This window comes from Garra rufa, chromosome 5 (genome assembly GCF_049309525.1).
Source record: "Garra rufa chromosome 5, GarRuf1.0, whole genome shotgun sequence".
Classification (NCBI taxonomy): domain Eukaryota; kingdom Metazoa; phylum Chordata; class Actinopteri; order Cypriniformes; family Cyprinidae; genus Garra; species Garra rufa.
In genome coordinates this window covers 3,815,344-3,835,415 of record NC_133365.1, presented here as the reverse complement: position 1 = coordinate 3,835,415, position 20,072 = coordinate 3,815,344, and the positions used below count along the sequence as shown (strand labels likewise).

Here is a 20,072-nt window from a genome sequence, read left to right as displayed (position 1 = left end):
CACACACACACACACACACACACACACACACACGTTTACCACTGTCCACCCCCCAACTGTTCACACCGCATGACCTATTTCCTGTTTCAAACAATGGGCAGATGACCCAATCCAAAGGCACTGGAAACTGTGTTTGTGAGAATGTGTGTGTGGGACGGTTCCCCTCCAGCTTAAGCACCATACTTATGAACTCGGGAGAGGAGATACTGCTCATTGTTTCCAATACCGTCCAACCAGGTTTGCCAGTTATGCTAAAAAAAAAAAAAAAAAAAAAAAGACATTGTTTATTATTAAATATTTGCATTTATTTGATTTCATTTAGCCTAAATAAGAATGTTTAATATGTCTTTATTTAGATTCCTTAGAACGTGCAAAATTATGTTGACTGATTGAATTGTTAAAGAGAACGTTCACTCAAAAATGAAAATTATGTCATTAATTACTCATGTTGTTCCAAACCTGTAAGATCTTCAATCAGCTTTGGAACACAAATTAAGATATTTTTAATGACATCTGAGAGCTTTCCAAATGCTCCATAGACAGCAAGGCTATCAAGAACATTGACAAAATACTCCATGATTCAACCATGATTTCATGAAGCTAGGAGAATAGCTTTTGTCCACAAAACGAAGGTCTTGTGGGTTTTGAACGACATGAGGGTGAGTAAGTAATGACAGAATTTGCTTTGGGTGAACTATCCCTTTAAGATTAGACATATGAATATGGTTCAAATATGGCCAGCTGTGGAAGAAGCTCCAAGGGTGCAAAACATATTTTGTTCATAATGTATAAACCTTTTTTTTTTTCTTTTTTTTTTTTACAAAATTGACACTTAGGGCCATTGCACACTGAATATGAAATTTTCATCTGAAAATTTTGCACGTTAAAAAATAACCTTACATTGTGTCAATTGAGTTTACACACTGCCTCTGAAACTTTCGTCATAAAAAAAAACATCTTATCAAGTTCGATTTTCTGCGTTTTCACATCCGTAACAAGCATTTTTGATAGGAAAGGGTGACGGATATGGGAAAACCGAAATCATTTTGACCCATACAATGTATTTTTGGCTACTTCTACAAATATACCCATACTACTATTATTGTAATTAATTATGTATAATACTATTATAATTAAATATTAAATCACTTAATATAATTTAAATAACAATAATAATAATGAAACTGTAGACAGCTTTTAAACACCTTTTTGTTTGCTGGGAACAACATAAATGACCATTTTTTAATTTTGGAAAATGAATTTTTGCCCTCTCTCTTGAATAATATTTAATTAATTAAGCAAAAAAGGTATATGGTGTGGCTTTAATATTAACAATATAATTAAATATTACATTTCGGAATACAACAGCAACATTAACTTAAAAAAAATAATAATAATAAAATACGGTAGAAACCACTTTTTTTGGTTTGTAATTTGAATATCAGAAAATGCTCATCCAGCTTGCATTTCACTGTTCTACTCTTATACTTACGTAAGTCGGTTCATTTTAAAAATGTCATTTTTTCACTGCTTTGTATCTACGGAATGGTTCTTCCAAAAATGAAAATGTGATTTAGCAGAATCATTTATTTGCCATCATGTCCTCCCGAACCCATATGTGTTTCTTCTGAAGAACACAAAAGGAAAATATTAGGAAGAATGACAGCCTCGTTCACCGCTGTATGGAAAAAACGCTGCTGTGAAAGCTAATGAAGAACAAGGCTGTCAGACCATAACAGTCTGTCCAACATGTTTTGTGTTCCACAGAAGAAAGAAAAGTAATGCAGGTTTGGAATAACCCGAAGGGTGAGTAAATGACAGAACTGTCTTATCTAGTCATCATTTTCTTAATTATGATGATGACTAAATCATAACATCACTAGTTTTAAGTTCAGTGTTTTATTCCATATCCCTGCGCAAGTTTGTTAGAAAGCAGTATTTCATGTTCCTCACTCTTTATGTTTCTCCTTGACCTCTTTTCCAGTCTTTCTGCTTTTTATACTCTAGTCCTGTCTCTCTTTCTCTCTCGGTTCCATTCACATTTAGTCTGAGAGGCATGACTGAATGCTTTCTGACAGCCATAGCTGATAAATAAAGCAATTGACAGTCTGAATGCTTCCCTCAGGTGAGACCCAACACACACACACACACACACACACACACACACACACACACACACACACACACACACACACACACACACACACACACACACACACACACACACACACACACACACGTCCAATCCGTCCTTCACACTTTGACTGTAATCTCACCACATGATTTCATTTCACCTACTATAAAACTGCAAGACGTCTGCTTGATTTGAGTCGTGCAGTAAATGAAATGCATGTACCACAAAATGTTTGTGTTTGTGTGTATTGCAGCTAATCTCATTTAACCGCACTGATAGGTTGAAAGGCACATGTTGGCTGATAATTCATCCTAGGTGCCCTGAAGGTTAGCAGTGGCCATGAAAAACACTCTCACACAGGTTACTGTATATCAGGGCGGTAAGGAAGCATCTTTGTTGTTTGACTTCCTCACAGGAAGAGGGTGCAGCACCCTTAGCTGATGGAGAGACTCACTGAATATATACACATTCAAGCTGAGCATAGCTGAGCAAGCACAGAATAGACTGTTTTTTTTTTTTTTGGTTCAGGCCTTTGTTCAGAGTAAATTAGGAGTATCAAATCAATACAGATTCAATTCAGCTGGTTTTCAAAAGAGGCCTGGAAAATTCTGGACAGTGAAAGTGCACAGGGGAAGTTGTAGACAAGTAGCTCGACAGCTCACCCTGCTGGCTGGTACAACAAAGTGACCTTATGATACATGTACTATAGCACTTATACTTTTGCAAAGTGTTTTACATTTTCTTTGTGATGGTTGACATTGAGTTGTGAACTCTTGATGATTATGTTCAAACATTACAAAAAAAGTGTGTATTTTTAAGATGCTTACTGAATGACATTCTCTAAACTAAAGGGTCCGTGTATCTTTTGGTTATTTGATTTTCCTTTTAGAAACGGGTATTAAAAAAAAAAAGAGTGGCTATTTGATTTTTGTTTTAAAGTACAACTATTTTAAATTGCAATACAAGGCGTTTTTCTTCTTCATGTTGAAAAACAGATGAGCAAAATAATTAAAAAAAAATGGTTTGATTTTTATTTTATATTTCGAATAACAAAAAAATAAAATCACTAGAAAACAAAATTTGAAAAAAAAATAAAATTCCGAGACCGGATGTGGTCATTTACGTGACAAGAATCAGAAATGAGAAAACGGCTCCTTTATTTGTTTTTCCGTTTGTTCAGAAAATGAAAAAACAAGATTTCAGCTCGATTTTTCGTTTTCAGTTGTTCGTTCAACAAAGCAATAGACTCATTTATTATTATTTTTTATTCCTAATTAATTGCAGTCTTTAAAACAACATACTAATAATTAATATAATAAACTAATAAAATAAAATAAAATAAAATAGGAAAATCTGGGAGTTATAAATAAATAAATATATACACACATATTTCTTATTGCTATTCCCATTGTTTTTTTTTTTTTAAATAGGAAAATTTTGCTGTATGGTTTTAAAATATGGGACTTATGAATATATATATATATATAAATTTGACTTAAAAAAGTCTTAGTTTATTATATTTTGATGTAATTAATGTTATTGCCCTTGTATGTTTGTTGACTGCAATTAAAAAATTATAAAAAATATATATATATATATATATATATATATAATAATATATATATATATATATATGTTTATTGAAACAATCGATGACGTCACTGGTCCAGATTTTGTTGACCAATCGGCGGAAAGTGGTCCACGGATTTTGAAAGTCGTTTATCTGTGAACCAAAAAAGGAAAACTCGAGCCAAAATCTTGTTTTTTCATTTTCTGAACAAACGAAAAAACAAATAAAGGAGCGGTTTTCTTATTTTTGCTCTCCTATTTCTGGAACAGTGACAGTCTGGAAATGGCTCGATTCCTGATTTTGGTTTGCTGATTTCAAAACAAAAATCTGTTTTCCCGCAAAGTACACGGTCCCTAAAGAAATAGTTCAGCCAAAAATGAAAATTTGACTTAAATTTACTCAACCTCAAACCATACAGGATGTTTATGAGTTTCTTGCTTAATCAGGTTTTGAGAAACGTAGCATGTCATTACTTGCTCACCAATGGATCCTCTCCAGCGAATGGGTGCCATCAGAATAAGAGTCCAAACAGCTGATAAAAACACACCACTCCAGTCCATCAGTTAACATCTTGAAAAGCCAAAAGAAACAAATCAATCAGTGTTGCCAGATTGGGTTGATGATTTCCAGGCCAAAAGCTCATAAAAACCCACCAACTTCAGCAAAAAACAGCCCAAAATTTTAACTGTCAATGGCAAAATAATGATATAGAATTGTATTGCCATGTTAGTCATATTTGATAAGGACCCTTTTTATCTCTTTAATTTTATTTAACAAAATAAAACAAAGATAAACCATTTTCACAGGAATATGGCTCAAAACAGGGAAATGCATTAAAGGGAGTCCAGAAATATGCTTAAAATGTCAGAAATCTTTTCAAAGAGGCAATCTCTGACAAACTTAACCCTTTGAAAAACACATGCATCATTTTCAATGTCCACAGTAAAAATAAGCACAATGTTTTGAGCAAAAAATGCACAATAAAGTAATAGCAATGTAATTTAGCTGGCATTTTTGCTCTCATTCATGCACACCGAAAATGTGTTATTCACTGATACATATTAGGCTTTATGATAATAGGACAGCAAAAATGAAATAAGCAATGATGCGCTTACCTTTGTCCTGTGCTTTGTCTTCAGACAGAACTACAGCACATATTTTATGACGTACACATTTGAGAACATCATACAGAACATATTGTGTAACTTATATATAGAAGACTTTGCCATCACAATCACTTAAATAAAATGAATGAATAAATATATAGCAGCACATTCAAAATCTTGCCCTTACTGGTGCAAAAACGCCATCAATCCATCATGAGACTAGTTTTTAATTAAAATAAATAACTAAAGTCCATAACCCATAAAAAAAGAAAAAAGAAAAACATCTTCTGTTGTCTCTCACATCAAAATCCTCCCACATATGTGTTTAGAGCTGTTTTAGCTTGTAAACAGTGTTTGCAGATTTCTCTCCTGATTTGCTGTAAAAAGCAATATTATGGATAGAGGACTGGAATTTTAGTTGAAAGCAATGGTTTAAATTAAAAATTGTCTTAAAGATGGATTTGTTTCTTAAAAACACACAGCTTTCGGCTTTAAAAATACATTTAGTGATGGACTGGAGAGGTGTGGATTATTTGTGGACTATTGTGATGTTTTTATCAGCTGTTTGGACTCTCATTCTGACGGCACCCATTCACTGCAGAGGATTTCACCAAATCTGAAGAAACAAAGTCATCTACACTGTAAAAAGTTTTTACCAGATTCAACTTAAAAACCTAAGTTCAGCAGCTGCCTTAAGATTTAAAGTTAAATCTGCTTAAAACTAAAATTCATTTTAACTTTTTACAATAAAAGTGAGTTGAACTAAATGACTTAAAACCTTAAGGCCGCTGCTAAACTTAAGTTTTTAAGTTGAAACTGGTGAAACCTTTTTACAGTGTACATTTTGGAATACAGTATGCATGCTGGAAAAATAGTATGTGTAGCATGTATGCAATTGAGAACCCATCCACACGGCAACAAAAGCTTCAACAGGACATTTGTTAACATAATTAGTTTTATTATTTTTGTAGCTAATTTACAACAAGCATCTCACTGAAATTAAACATTTGTATAATCCGATACTGTCATTGGTAAATCTCTCTTTTAAGATAAATCATTTAAATATACTTTTGCATCTGATGGCATTGTTGTATTTTCATAATTATTCTTTTTTTAAAATAAAAGCAATATCTTCAGGATAATTAGAATAATATGTTATGGCAAATACAAATCGATAAAATACATTTGATTCTTTCAAATAAATAAATAAATTCAACTCATAATTCATTCTAGTAAGAGTGAAGTCATATATTTCTCTTGGTAATACAATGTGTGTGTGTGTGTGTGTGTGTGTGTGTGTGTGTGTGTGTGTGTGTGTGTGTGTGTGTGTGTGTATGCAATGTACGTTCTTGTTTTTTATTACTTATGTGGCCAATAATTAGATTTGGGACATTTTTTTTATGGGTTTGTGAAAGTATCAGTATGTGGTATGTGTAATGCGTGCAATTATAGTTAATTATTTTTTTAAATGATTATTATTTTTTTTATAATTTCACAGTAAGATTTTAATTTCAGATTTCACATTTGATTGTGTGCAGCTCCACTTTGGAAACCACAGCAAAAGCGTCTCAGTCTTCACACGAAACCCCGATGTAAACAAAGCAGTAAACAAGTAAATAATTATATAAAATCTATAAATTAAAAATAACGGCAAGAAAAGAACTGTCACTGCACTCCAAACACACTGAAATATCGAAATTCAAACGCAAAAAGTCAAAAGAAAATAAGTGAAAGTAAACAAGCCAGCAGACCGCTCCGTATTCCTCAGCTCTTCCGCCGTTCATCACGTCTGATCGAATCTTCCCTTTAATAAGTGCAAATGTGTTTCACTTCATCTTCTTAGCAGACTCTCTCTTTTTTATTTGGCCGGTGCCAGTTTTTTCGATTACAACAGTCTCAATCAAAGTCCGTTTCCATAAATCACCATAGTAATGTTCATGGCATCGATTTACAGGAAATCTCTCTAAATCAAATGCAAACCCCTGGACTGTGTTCAAGACAAACCGTGGTTTTCATCCCCACTTTAGACCTTGAATATGACGCCCTCTGAGCTCAAAGCACCGTATCGATTTTTACCGCATCGCTGTCACGGCACAAAAGGGTAAAAAAGCCAATTTATCATTCCTCCGCTTTCTCCTCGACCAGGGTTGAAGTGCAGAGTTATGGGTGAAATTGTTTACAAATGAGCGTTTGGCTCTGAGAAGGGTAATTAGGACTAAGATTGTTAAACTTAGCTGGCTAAGCTGATTATTCTCTGCCATTACAGCCATTAATTTATCTCATCAAACATAATGAACCCACGATTGTATTCCAATAAAACTCTGGCATCATTAAGTCCCGCTCTTCTTCACTTGGGTGACGGCAACATCATCGACCCACCAATTAACCGGTGTGACGATGTCCGCTGACCGGCCATTGAGATGCATCAAAGTAGCCTCATTGGTTTGATTACAAGAGTTAATTAGAATCTGATACACAGCATAAAAAACCTCATACAATACACCGTTTTCCTGATAGTATTCGTGTGTGTGTGTGGAAGTGTGTGTGGAGAGTTCAGAGATGAAAGGCCAGTACGGCTACGTTCACATTGCAGCTGAATGGGGAAAAATCACATTGAATTCAACTCCAATCCAATCCAATCCAATCATTCCAATGGCTTGATGTTTCTATTGTTCCAACCTCACGAGAAAACATAACTGTTTTACAAGGTGGTAGAAAAAAAGCATGAACCGTATGAATAGGATAGTACGAATTCATACGAATCAGCCAGCAATTGATCAAAACAGTTATGAACTGGCGTGAGTTTGCGTATTTTCTGACCTTCCCAAAGCCTTCACTTAACTATCCTGAGCTGTGAGACGAAAAAAGGCCACTAACAAAACATCTACTATTATACAATGAAATGTTTAAGATGTAAATCATTTTTAAGTTATATTTCATTAAAATAAACATCCACTCGTCTGAATATGATGCTTGGTTTACCTTAGCTGAGAAAAAGAGGACAGTGAAAACAAAACCAACGGCATGATGGCGTAATTAATAAACACTCCCGATATATCATTTTTTTGAAATGCATTTAAATGAATTGTTTGATATAGGATTGCGTTGTGAACGTAGCCACTCGTCACAAGTGAGATCAAAATCGAACTGAAATTCAGAAAAAGGCATTACATTTGAAGCGGTTTGATAATTTACCGATGACTTCAAGATCTAAGCATGGCTAAAATTCGTTCCATTATGAGAAGATTATGGAAGAGCCCGATATTGCACATTAAAGAGCAGCCTGGAGTCATTGTGTTTGAGAGCCGCGGCGCTCGGGGAAATAATCCAGCCGAGCAAATAAATTTCAGCTCAAAGGAAAACATCAATCTGGCTGTTGCAAGAAGATCCAGATAGAAGAAGGCAAACGTTACAAAATCTATGTTGGCATGAGTCTAAATGTGCATGTTTACATGTAAGCGCGAGAAAATCAACAGAAAACAGCCCTCGGAATGAACATCAAGCGAAAAAGTGGCAAAGTCTGCATCTTCCGTTTCTCCTTCCTTATCACCCATTCAATGTGATGAACTAGCTGCAAACTATTTGAGGGGAACATTCGAAGGACTGAGGCAAAGGTTTTAGATGCTTCCTGGGTTTCGGGAAGCACGCGTCAAGCACTTCAAATTTCTAAAAGGAATTAAACGCCCTTGATGCTGATAAGTGTGAGTGAACGTCAGTCTCTGAGTAGTCGTAATATCTTTGATATTGAAGAATTCAGCGCATTATTGATACTGATAAATATACTTTCATATTTCAGTTCGATTCACCTTTAGTATTGTAAAACGAGCTCCTTTAATCAGGAACAGCTCTTGAACGTCTCATTCCAGTAAAAGCCGAGTCGGTCGTTCGACTCTCTCCGCTTCCCGCGTCGTTTCGGAGAGAGCGAGAGGGAATCGGACAATATACAAAATTTCTTTGTAGCATCCCAGTTCGTGACAGAGTAAAAACAGCTCACCAGTCCTGCGTGAAAGGACGTTATTCAGAGAGAAAGCCAGAAAGAAACAGAGAAGGACCGAGAGAAAGGCAGAGAAAAGCAGAAAAAGGAAGTTACAAAGCTAGGAAACGGATAAGAGAGGCAGATGCGGTGTGGCCAGCTCCTGTCGCTGTTCCACTCCATCATTTCCCGGCGTCTCTGTGACTTCTCTCCATCTCTCCCTCTCTCTCTCTGTCTCTTTCTCGTGAGTTCGACGAGTTGGAGCTCCGCAGTCCAGGGCAGGCAGGCCAAATGGTGACTGGGCGAGGTGCTTCGGCTCTGGGTGGACTCTCACAGACGCTCCCTGGTGGGAATCCAGATATAAGGCCCTGACTGCTCCTCGATCACAGTTTTCACCTTGTGATAAACCTCCTCGAAGCTGTCGCCCTCCACGATCGCTGACATACGGAGAGAGAACAGCAGAGAAATAAGTCATTGAAGCATTTACAACAGATGCACTTTTATATATGGTGAAAGTATTATGTTTGAATCAGTTAAAGTGCTTATTTATACAGGGAACTTGATCATTTTATCAAGGCAACAACATCCTTATGCCTTAGGGAATAAATAAACTGCACGACCATAGTAACCCAGGATTATCAGAGATAGATTTATTAATATTTAATTTTAAATTAAGAGATTATTATAATAATTATTATTGAAATGAATACATTATTTGTCAAGTCAGCTTTATTGTCAATTCTGCCACATGTATAGGACATACAGAGAATTGAAACTGCGTTACTCTCAGACCCTTGGTGCACAACAGTTAACATTAAGTACAAAAGGTAGAATTTTTAAATGATGTATAAATATAATTATACATATATATAAAAATTAAATGATTATATTATGAATAGGCAATGCTTGAATGTCTATGTTAATGCTGTCATGATTTTTTGATTTTTTTTTGCATGATTTTTTTTAAGAATAAACATTACGTAAAGTACATCAAATAAAATAGGCCTACAATATACATTTTAATCCATCCCTCTATTAACTGATCATCTTTTTTCCATATTTGTATTATTAATAGCCTATTGTTGGTGATATTTTTATTTTCGTTTACATTCGTTTTTCACTCTTCATTTCGATCTCTTTACTTAACGTTCTTCTCGCTTGTTGTATTCCCAATTGTAAGTCGCTTTGGATAAAAGCGTCTGCTAAATGAATAAATGTACATGTAAATGATACTGTAAATGCTCGACATATTCTATATGACTGTGATTTTTACTGGAATGCAGTTTAAAGGTTGCTCCAGGACAAGGAGTAAAAGTCTCTGCTCTAGAGTTTCTCTGAAACCCTCCACCTTCCCCAGCTCCACCTGTCTAGATCTGCTACATGACTTATGTCTGCCTTTTCATGCAGCAGCATATTTTACATATTTTGGCAGTGGTAAGTACTTGTTCTGCAAGAGCAGCCAAGACCAAATATAGCGTGTACACATTTATTAACATGCTTTTCAGAGAGTTGCCATTATTGAATCATAAACGTGCGATTTTTAGACCTGGAAAGGTCACGTCAATTAAAAAATCTCTACAAGAGTTACATTAGGCATTGTCTAGTAATTAAAAAATGCAACAGTTTTCGTTCAAGACACTAGAAGGCTAGAAGTGTGAAACTGTCTTACCAGAGAAGCACTCCAGGAAATCTTGCTCCAGTTTAATAGCGCGGTCCATACCTTTCCTGGCTTGTTCCTCAGTCAGACGTGTGTTGATCTCTCTGGATAAAAGAGCAGAAACCCCATTAATTGACCATATGCACAGATTACTTCCTTGTTTTAGACAAGCCAGCTGTACTGTAGTGTGCCATAATAGAAGTGTTCTTTGCTCTTTTTCTCTACATAATCCATTCACAATCAAAGAAAAGTTTTGTTTGTCTAAGAGGAACAAATGTCCATATATACCGTTTCAAGAATGACAAGCGTGAAAAGTAAATTGTGAGTAAATCGACTAAATACGCACGAGTCATTGCTATGATTGACACTAACAACCGATAATAACCTGATGTCAAAAACAGAGCTGTGCATTAAATCATTCAGACTAAATTCAGAGTAACAAAACTATAGCAGTAACACGTTTGTGTTGGTTAAATATAGGCTATTTAATAGCATTTACAGTTTTACAAGATAAAGCTTAAAAGATATAGTTATTCAATAATTTTAAATTCATATCAATTCATATTGAGTGCATTATTTAATTATTATACTGTTAATATTTAACTGATTTAATTTGTAGTGAACTATATATAAGTATTTAAATAATTCACCCTTATAGGCTATTTGTGCCTCAGCTTATTAATTTTTTTATTTATTTTATTGACTTTCTGCACTTGCTATACTATATACTTCAGTGCAGTAAATATACTGCAATTTATTATACTAGTAATTTTGTAATAAATCAAGAAGCAAGACGTCTTGAAAAATCTAGGGAGTTGAAATGGCAGCTGCAGCCAATGATTGATCCTCTGCTGCCATCTTCTGGTTATTTGGGTCATTTCATGTCATTTTCATCTTAAAAAGACGTTATTTTCCGTGAAAATACATTCGTCTTTACGAATGAAACGTGAATGTTTGAAGTGAATTTTATCGCACAGCCGTAGAGTTGAAAAATATTAATGGCTTTAAAATATTACATGATTTTAAAATCTATGAAGGCAAGTTCCTGATTATCAAAAATACAATTAAGATGTCCTTGAAGAGAAGTATCGCTAGCTAGCTAACGTTAGCCTTAACACATTAAGATTCAGTATTTAAATATACAAATTTGCAGGTACTCTCCTGGGATTTAGATGATATGTTGTTAAATAATATGAAACTGAATGTTCATGCCGCTATCATTATTTACGATGTTGCAATTATTATTTTTCTCGGTTTCTGATAAGAACATGGCAGTAGAGGTGTCCCAAGAGTATCCAGATATATAGCACATATAAAATGAGCTTCTTATCATTATGCTGGAAGTTCTAAAGAAAGCTCCGTGCATATGGTCAATTGTCAGTTTTGTATTGAAAAGACATACATTGAGGTATTCTTAAAAAGAGGCATTTTGATTTAATGTAATTTGAAGTATTTGTATAGTTGTTTGCCATTACATACAGGACGTTCTCCAGTGATTTGGGCCGTACGAAGATGGCGATTGGGTGGAGCTGTGCAGCCTGTAGCCTACGAACTGCATTTGCGGACACATCCAGAATACAGTGCTTTCCCTGCTGCTCACAAAAACACACACATGCACATTAAGATTTGCAAAATACATACACAAGCTCATTGTTTTGTCCAAATCAACTTGTGTTCTAACCTGTTCGGCCACCTCTCGGACGCTCTGAACGCTGGTTCCGTACAGGTGGCTGTTGTACTGGCCCGCCTCGATGAAACGATGGTTCTGAATGTCCTTCTCCATCTGTTCTCGCGACGACACAAAATGGTAGTCCCGCCCATCCACCTCATACTCCCGCTTAGGTCGCGTCGTATCTGAGAAGAGAGCCAACATCATCTCGTGAACATGATATCAGTTACGGCTAATGGCAGCACATAACAGGTGTGCTGAAAACGACTCATTTTGTATGGCTTATAGTTAGTGAGGAGGCTGTTGGCATTCATGAGACATTTTGGGCAAGCATCTAAAGACTGAGAGGTTTCTTCTTTGTTTTTTTTTTTCTGAAATAAGATTAAGGAACTGTGAATCTGGACTAAATGGATTTTGGACAGAAATGTGGAATCTAGCCATAAAAGTGGAATTTAGATTATAACATGAACTGAATCTCTACAATCTCTCTTAGAGTCACTTCACAAGTATTTAATTTTACAAGAACTATCGCCATATCAAATACACACTAAAAACTCAAAATTTCTTAATGACATCCCGTCAAAACAAAAGAGGTTTAGCTTTAAGAAGAAAAAAAAAAGAAGAAAAAAAAATCTAAATTCAAATTCAAAAATTCCTCCAAAATTCAAGACACTGCAAAAAATGCTTTTGTAGCTTAGATTTTTTTGTCTTGTTTCCAGCCAAAATATCAAAAAATTCTTAAAGCAAGAATGATTTTCTAGATGAGTAAAAATTATTGTCTTGTTTTCAGAAAAAAAAAAAAGTCAAAATTAAGTACATTTTTGCTTGGAACAAGCAAAATAATCTGCCAATGGGGTAAAAAAAATAATCTTGTTTTCTGTTTGAAATAAGATTTTTTTTCTTACCCCATTGGCAGATTTTTTGGCTTGTTCTAAGCAAAAGCTCACTTAATTTTGAGTTGTTTTTCTGAAAACAAGAAAATAATTTTTACTCGTCTAGAAAATCCTTCTTGATTTAAGAATTTTTTGATATTTTGGCTGGAATCAAGACAAAAAAATCTAAGGTAGAAAAGCATTGACTAGTTAACCTCACACGAAGAGTACAGTTTTCTTTGCCAAATATCAGCACAACTACAAATGTGATATTTATTTTATAAAACAGTCCAATATAAACAAGAAGTTAATATTCATTGATGGACATTTTAGACACAAGTTCCTGTTTTTGCTGTATTTCATCAACAAAAATAGTTTTAAAAAGCCGGTCTCTGAACAACACGCAACTGTCTGAATGAATGACTCAATGACTCTCTTATGCAGTGATCTGCCACCACCTACTGGCGATTTTAGGTTTATGTTTAAAGTATATTTTCCCTCTTTTTTACAAAATCATTTTATATATAATATTTAGTTTTTAAAACTTCCAAACATTAATGAATGCAGGTTAAAGTGCATTCATGTCCTGCATTAAACAGTCTATGTAAATGCATCTAAATGCCACTTCAGATGCAGATTCTGTGCCACCTCTGCATTGCAAACACAAATTGTGTTGATGCTGATTTCAGTTGATTGAAATATTACTATTTGAATTAATTGATTAAATTGAATAATTTGACACAAAAGCTCATGCACATATTTAATTTTTGGCCTTATAAAGATAAAAATGCCTATAAAAGGTAATCAATTTAAACTTATTGGAAAATTTCATTTCTGAATGCACAAAATATGAAGAATATCAAAAGCTTTGGGAGTCAGCTGTCCACAGCAGTCCTAAACCTACCAAAACACCAGCACAATAACATTTTGAGCTAAATAATTTGTGAAAATTTTGATATAATTTTATTTGTTTTCACACACCCCTATTACACTGTAAAAAAGGCTTCTCTTACTTAGATTTTTTGTCTTGTTTCCAGCCAAAATATCTACAAATTCTTAAATCAATAAGGATTTTCTAGACAAGTAAAAATTATTTTCTTGTTTTCAGAAAAAACAAGTAAAAATTAAGTGCGTTTTTGCTTGAAACAAGCAAAATAATCTGCCAATGGGGTAAGAAAAATAATCTAGTTGTCTGCTTGAAATAAGATTTTTTGCTTACCCCATTGGCAGATTATTTTTCCGGTTCTAAGAAAAACTCTTTTAATTTTGACTTGTTTTTTTTTTTCTGAAAACAAGAAAATAATTTTTACTTGTCTAGAAAATCTTTCTTGATTTAAGAATTTTTAGATATTTTGGCTAAAATCTTAGTAAGAAAATAATTTTTTGCAGTGTATCAATAATAAATGTATTACATTTAGGAAATGTCACAACTGTTAAAAAAAACAAAAAACAGTTGTGCTAATTTGATTACATTTTAAGAGATAAAAAATGGTATTGTTTTATGCCTTCATTTGATTACATTGTTCATAATAAAATAAAATTAAATCATAAATACAGAAAAATCAAAACGGAAAGAGACTTCTCATTTCAGTGCTTTTTGATTATTAAAATCAAACCATTACAATGTAACCCATACAAATTCAAACAGATTTCATAAAGCCCTAAAACTTGGAATATATGTGACCCTGGACCACAAAACCAGTCATAAGGTTAAATTTGACAAAACTGAGATTTATACATCATATGAAAGCTCAATAAATAAGCTTTCTATTGATGTATGGTTTGTTAGGATAGGACAATATTTGGCTGAGATACGTCTATTTGAAATCAGAAATCTGAGGATGCAAAAAAATCAAAAAGACTGAGAAAATCACCTTTAAAGTTGTCCAAATTAGGTTCTTAACAATGCATATTACTAATCAAAAATTACATTTTGATATGTTTACAGAAGGAATTTTACAAAAAATCTTCATGGAACATGAACTTTACTTAATTTCTTAATGATTTTTGGCATAAAAAAAATCAAAAATTTTGACCCATGCAATGTATTTTTGGCTACTGCTACAAATATACCCCAGCGACTTAAGACTGGTTTTGTGGTCCAGGGTCACATATAGTTCTTATATTGTATAATGAGCGATTCATGATTTCAATGAATTCGACATGTTTAGCAATTACTAACATTCCACAAATATAACAAACTTAATTAAAACCTTTGACCTGACTCCTGAAAATTGCATAAACCCAATTCAGATTGGAGCTAGCTGTTGTTTGGAAGGCTCTTATCACGTTTTGTGAGCAATATACATCTGAGAGTGACAGCAGAGTTGAAGAATACTTACGAGGGACGCAAGAGCCAAACTTGTCAGGGAACTCAGACAGTAGGTCATCATTCACTCTGTCCTTCACCGGGCCCAGAATAATGATGGGCCTCGCGTAGTGCACTAAACAATCCGAGAGACTACATGAGTGCATGCACTTAAAGACTAGACCAAAAATGCAAGTGAAGAGAAAGAATACTAACACATCACAGACAGAAAGTCAGTGACTCAGTTCCCAACCCTAGTGAGCTGCCTACAAAGACCACATTCTTAGACATCAAACACTCCACACAAAAACTAAAGAGGTTTTGGAACTGAAAAGTATCAGTAGAGACTAAAATATCTGATATCTTGACTCAGTCAAGTATACAACCTTCCACTTGTCCAACTGTCTCGTAACTCCGTACTGGCTCTTCCCGTCCTGCAAGAAAACAAATACACATACATCAGTTTCTGTCTGTAATACATGCAACGAAACAATCCCCTCTGTTTCAGTATTCAGGGCCGTACAAGCAAAGAGACGATCGTAACTCACCCTGTGAACCTGTGCTGTCTCGACTTCGGTCCTGTCGAAAGGAAATATAGGGGACAAAGCTTATTAAATTGTAACAGACTGTTTCCTGCATCAGTTTAGATGTAAACATGCAGTTATTGCATTATTCGTCATGGCCTAAAGGGGTTAACAGCCAATAATAAAAGTGTGTGAGATGTGGAGCTAACGCTGCCCCCCAAGTCCTATCGAAATGACTGTGTTTATGAGATGAGCAACCATAAATATCCTTGTGAAAAACAAGTACACTTGTATACTTGAAAAAAAAAAAAAAGTTCTTAGCAAGGAAAAATATACTTTCAAACAATATGCATAAGTGTGAACCGAATTTAATGTTTAAAAAGAGTTAACTGCATGCTTAATTTATATTAAATGCAATTAGCTGAACTTTAGAGAGTTTTTTTTGACTCAAGTAAGATTTAAGTACATCTCAAAGTGTTACTGCTGAATGAACTGAAAAGGAATTTATGGCTTCTTGGGGCTTATTGCTTTATTAACATAATTTCTATTGAAATTAGTACATCCCCCTTTCGGAATCTGCAAAATGTTATTTTACCAAAATAAAAGGCATGTTATTGTTTATTTAGCACTGACCTGAATACGATATTTCACATAAAGGATGTTTACATATAGTCCATGAGATTAAATAAAAGTTGAATTTATAAAAATTATCCTGTTCAAAACTCTTAATACTATGTTGTTACCTGAATGATCCACAGCTGTGTTTTTTTGTTTAGTGATAGTTGTTCATGAGTCCCTATGTTTGTCCTGGACAATTAAACTGCCTGCTTTCCAGAGTTTTTGTGTATTTGAACCCTTTCCAACAATGACTGCATGATTTTGAGATCCATCTTTTCACACTGAGGACAACTGAGGGACTCATATGCAACTATTACAGAAGGTTCAAACACTCACTGATGCTCCAGAAAGAAAAAACCATGCATTAAGCCGGGGGGTGAAAACTTTTGAAATTTGAAGATCAGGGTAAATTTAGCTTATTTTGTCTTCTGGGAACATGTAAGTATCTTCTGTAGCCTCTGAAGGGCAGTACTACATTAAAACATGTGATGTTTAGGTAAAATAAGAAAAAATTACACATCTCCATTCTGTTCAAAAGTTTTCACCCCCGGCTCTTAATGCATGTTTTTTCCTTCTGGAGCATCAGTGAGTGTTTGAACCTTCTGTAATAGTTGCATATGATAATTTTCATAAATTGAACTATTATTTTCTCTTGTGGACTATATGTAAACATTTGTTATGTGAAATATCTTATTCAGGTCAGTACTAAATAAACAATAACATGCATTTTGTACGATCCTCTTATTTTGGTCAAATAATTAACATGGATGTAAACTTTTGACCTCAACTGTATGTCATGGATTTCAATATATTTGTAACTATACATTTTAACAAAGATTAATGTAGTACAATTTAAAATATTTAATAACTTTAAATGTAAAGTTAAAGTTTTAAGTTCTTTACATACGCTTTAGTATGAGTTTAGCATGTTAACACATAGTAAGCGTACAGCTTTAAAGTAATGATTTAAAACTTTACTTTTAAGATTTAAAGTACTTTTAAGATTTTGCACTACACACTTGTTCAGAAATGTATAAACAGACTTTCGCAGAGCTAGTGCAAGATGAGCATTTGTGGGTAAAAGTATGTAAACTTTTTTTTTTTTAGAAAATGACAAATCGTTTTTCTAGATAAGACTCTTATTCGTTGGCTGGGATTGTGTAAAGCCCTTTAAAGCTGCATTGAAACTGCAATTTGAACCTTAAACCCGTTGGCCAAAATTTAAGTTCACTATGCTTTCCTCATAAACCTTAATGTCTTTGTGACTGAAGAAAGAAAGACATGAACATCTTGGGGGTGAGTCAGTTATCAGGACATTTTTATTCTGGAAGTGAACTAATCCTTTAAATATTAATTTCCCAAGAAAACCTACAGAAAGCACTGAGCACATGTGCTGAATGCATGTTTGTGTGTGTGTCTGTGAGCGCAGTGATCTGTATCTGCAGCATGAGCCCTACAGACAGAACAAGCTCACAATGCCCAGGAGTTTCAACGCTTTCATAAAACAACTGCCTGATGGACTCCCATGGGCTGCAAACACACACCACTGCTACTCTAAACACAAATCACAACTGATTATAGTGAAGGAAAACAAATCTCACAGGAGAGCCGCCGAAGGTTTCTGGAGTAATTTAAAGAAAAATATTTGAATGGGACGAGCTGCATGCAGCTGTTTGTGTTTTAGCAGGGATCTTACCCTTTCTTTTGACTTCAACCGCGACCATTCTTTTCTCTCAACCCTGGAAGAAAGAACGAACTGAATGAACGGCATGCAATATATAACAAAACAACAGCAAAAGGAACACTGAGGGGGGAATTCACTAAGAATGAATTGTGGACAATTCACACACAAATTTAATTATGCAAATGAGGCAACAGCAAACACTCAACCCCTTAAAAAAATGCAATTCACCGTTTTGTGATTCTGAGTGCTAGATTGATGCTAGCAGAAGAGGCTTTTTCAAAAACATTTAAAAATCTAACGGCCCCAAACTTTTGAATAGAAGTGTAATTTTTATGGGTTTGAGCACGTAGTGTAGAAACCCTATTGTTGTTTAAGGTTTTTTTTAATTATTATTATTCTTCTTCCCCCAAACTGTAAGGCTTAGAGAGCTGAAACTTTGTCAGATGGTAGTAGTATTGCTTGCTACTCAGATCCAAAGGCTCGGCCCAATCGGCCTATAGTGGGCGCTACAGTGATCGAAAATGCAAAAAACGCTCATAACTTGTAGACTGTTTGACGTAGACTCAAAAAAAATAAATTTTTGGAATCCTTGGGTCAAGGATCAAGCCTGCTTTTGCAAACTAGTCCTAGGTTTTTTGCCCAATCAGAACCAAACCAGTGCAGAAATGTTCCCTGGACAGTGAATACCATTTTTTTTTTTTAAGTTGAACTTTCGACTCATCTTCGCAAAGGGGCGCCAAAACGTTCAAAACTGTTACTAAAATGGCTATAACTCTTGAACGGAATGAGATATCTTCACCAAACTTGGTACACATGTGTATAAGCACAATCTTTGGTCAAATAAAAAAATGTGCAGCTCTGCCACTTGGTGGCGCTATAAGATGGAAAAAACAGCTATAACTATGCAAGCATTAGTCCAATTGACCTGAAAAATGGTATGCAGTGTCTTTGTCCAATGTGCCATAAGGGTCTATGAGGACATTGGCGTATCTCAAAAAACATTGGCCACTATCTGCCAATCAAGTTTGAGCACCTATTAGACAAGGTTAGCTGAGGCCGATCGGAATGAAATTCTGTGGACATGTTTGACTCGTGACCCTAAATGTCTGTAAGAATTTTGAAAGAAATCGGCCACTATTTGGTGCTAACAAGATTTTTAGACTTTGTAATCACGTGGTGTTTCACACATCCATACAATATGCATATCATTTGATAGATCTCATCATAACAAGCAACTTTGCCTCAAGAACCATTGGTGTCAATGAAATCGTTCATTAATTATTCACAAATATGTTAAAGACCTAATTTTACGAACTAGTCCTTGGTTTTTGCTCAGTCTCGATCAAACCACTGCAGTGCATTTCTCTAGACTCTCTAGATCAAAACAATGTTGAATTTGGTCTTTTGGTTTGCTTTAATTGGGTCGTTTAGATTAGGGGTGTGGCCAAGTATACCCAAAAGCCTATAAAACCTAAACAAAAACTCAAAACTTTATAAAACGTCTTGAAAACATGTGTCAGATGACTCTTCACAAGCATGGAAAGTTTCATAGAGATCGGACCATAGGTGGTGCTATAACAGTTAAAAGGGCTTCAAAAATACAATTTCTATGGTAAATGGCCTCAAATTGCTTATAAAAATGCTTATATATAACTCACACTCTAATAGTTATGAAGGTTAATAACACTACATATCTATACTGCTTTTCCTGAAACCACTAGATGGCAGCAAAGGATCACTCATGGGCGTATTCTATCAATTATATAGCTCTTTTCTCAGGTTTTACTTAGGTATTGACATTCGGATAGTTTTAAATCATTATTAATACATTTAAATCACATTTTGTCAAAGGTTACCACTTCATTTCCATTAAACAATCACATTTTGCAATTATGCCACATTATGATTAAAGTGAGACCTGAAAATTGCATTATCAAGAAAACTTGATCATTTACTT

The 20,072-nt window shown here is 34.6% G+C and overlaps 1 protein-coding gene across 2 annotated transcripts in view; it reads right to left on the bottom strand.

The window, feature by feature from the left end:
* Nucleotides 1–7,462: 7,462 nt before the first annotated feature.
* Nucleotides 7,463–20,072, bottom strand: part of dlg4a (discs, large homolog 4a (Drosophila)) — a 72,150-nt gene continuing 59,540 nt past the window's right edge. For both annotated transcript variants that reach the window (XM_073839541.1, XM_073839543.1), the window contains exons 13-20: nt 18,128–18,170; nt 15,838–15,868; nt 15,676–15,723; nt 15,324–15,425; nt 12,122–12,294; nt 11,920–12,032; nt 10,453–10,544; nt 7,463–9,220 (exon numbers count right to left, since the gene is read on the bottom strand). In XM_073839541.1, the coding sequence (XP_073695642.1) occupies nt 9,114–9,220; nt 10,453–10,544; nt 11,920–12,032; nt 12,122–12,294; nt 15,324–15,425; nt 15,676–15,723; nt 15,838–15,868; nt 18,128–18,170 (709 nt within the window). In that variant the 3' untranslated portion in view covers nt 7,463–9,113. The remainder of the gene's footprint in view (nt 9,221–10,452; nt 10,545–11,919; nt 12,033–12,121; nt 12,295–15,323; nt 15,426–15,675; nt 15,724–15,837; nt 15,869–18,127; nt 18,171–20,072) is intronic.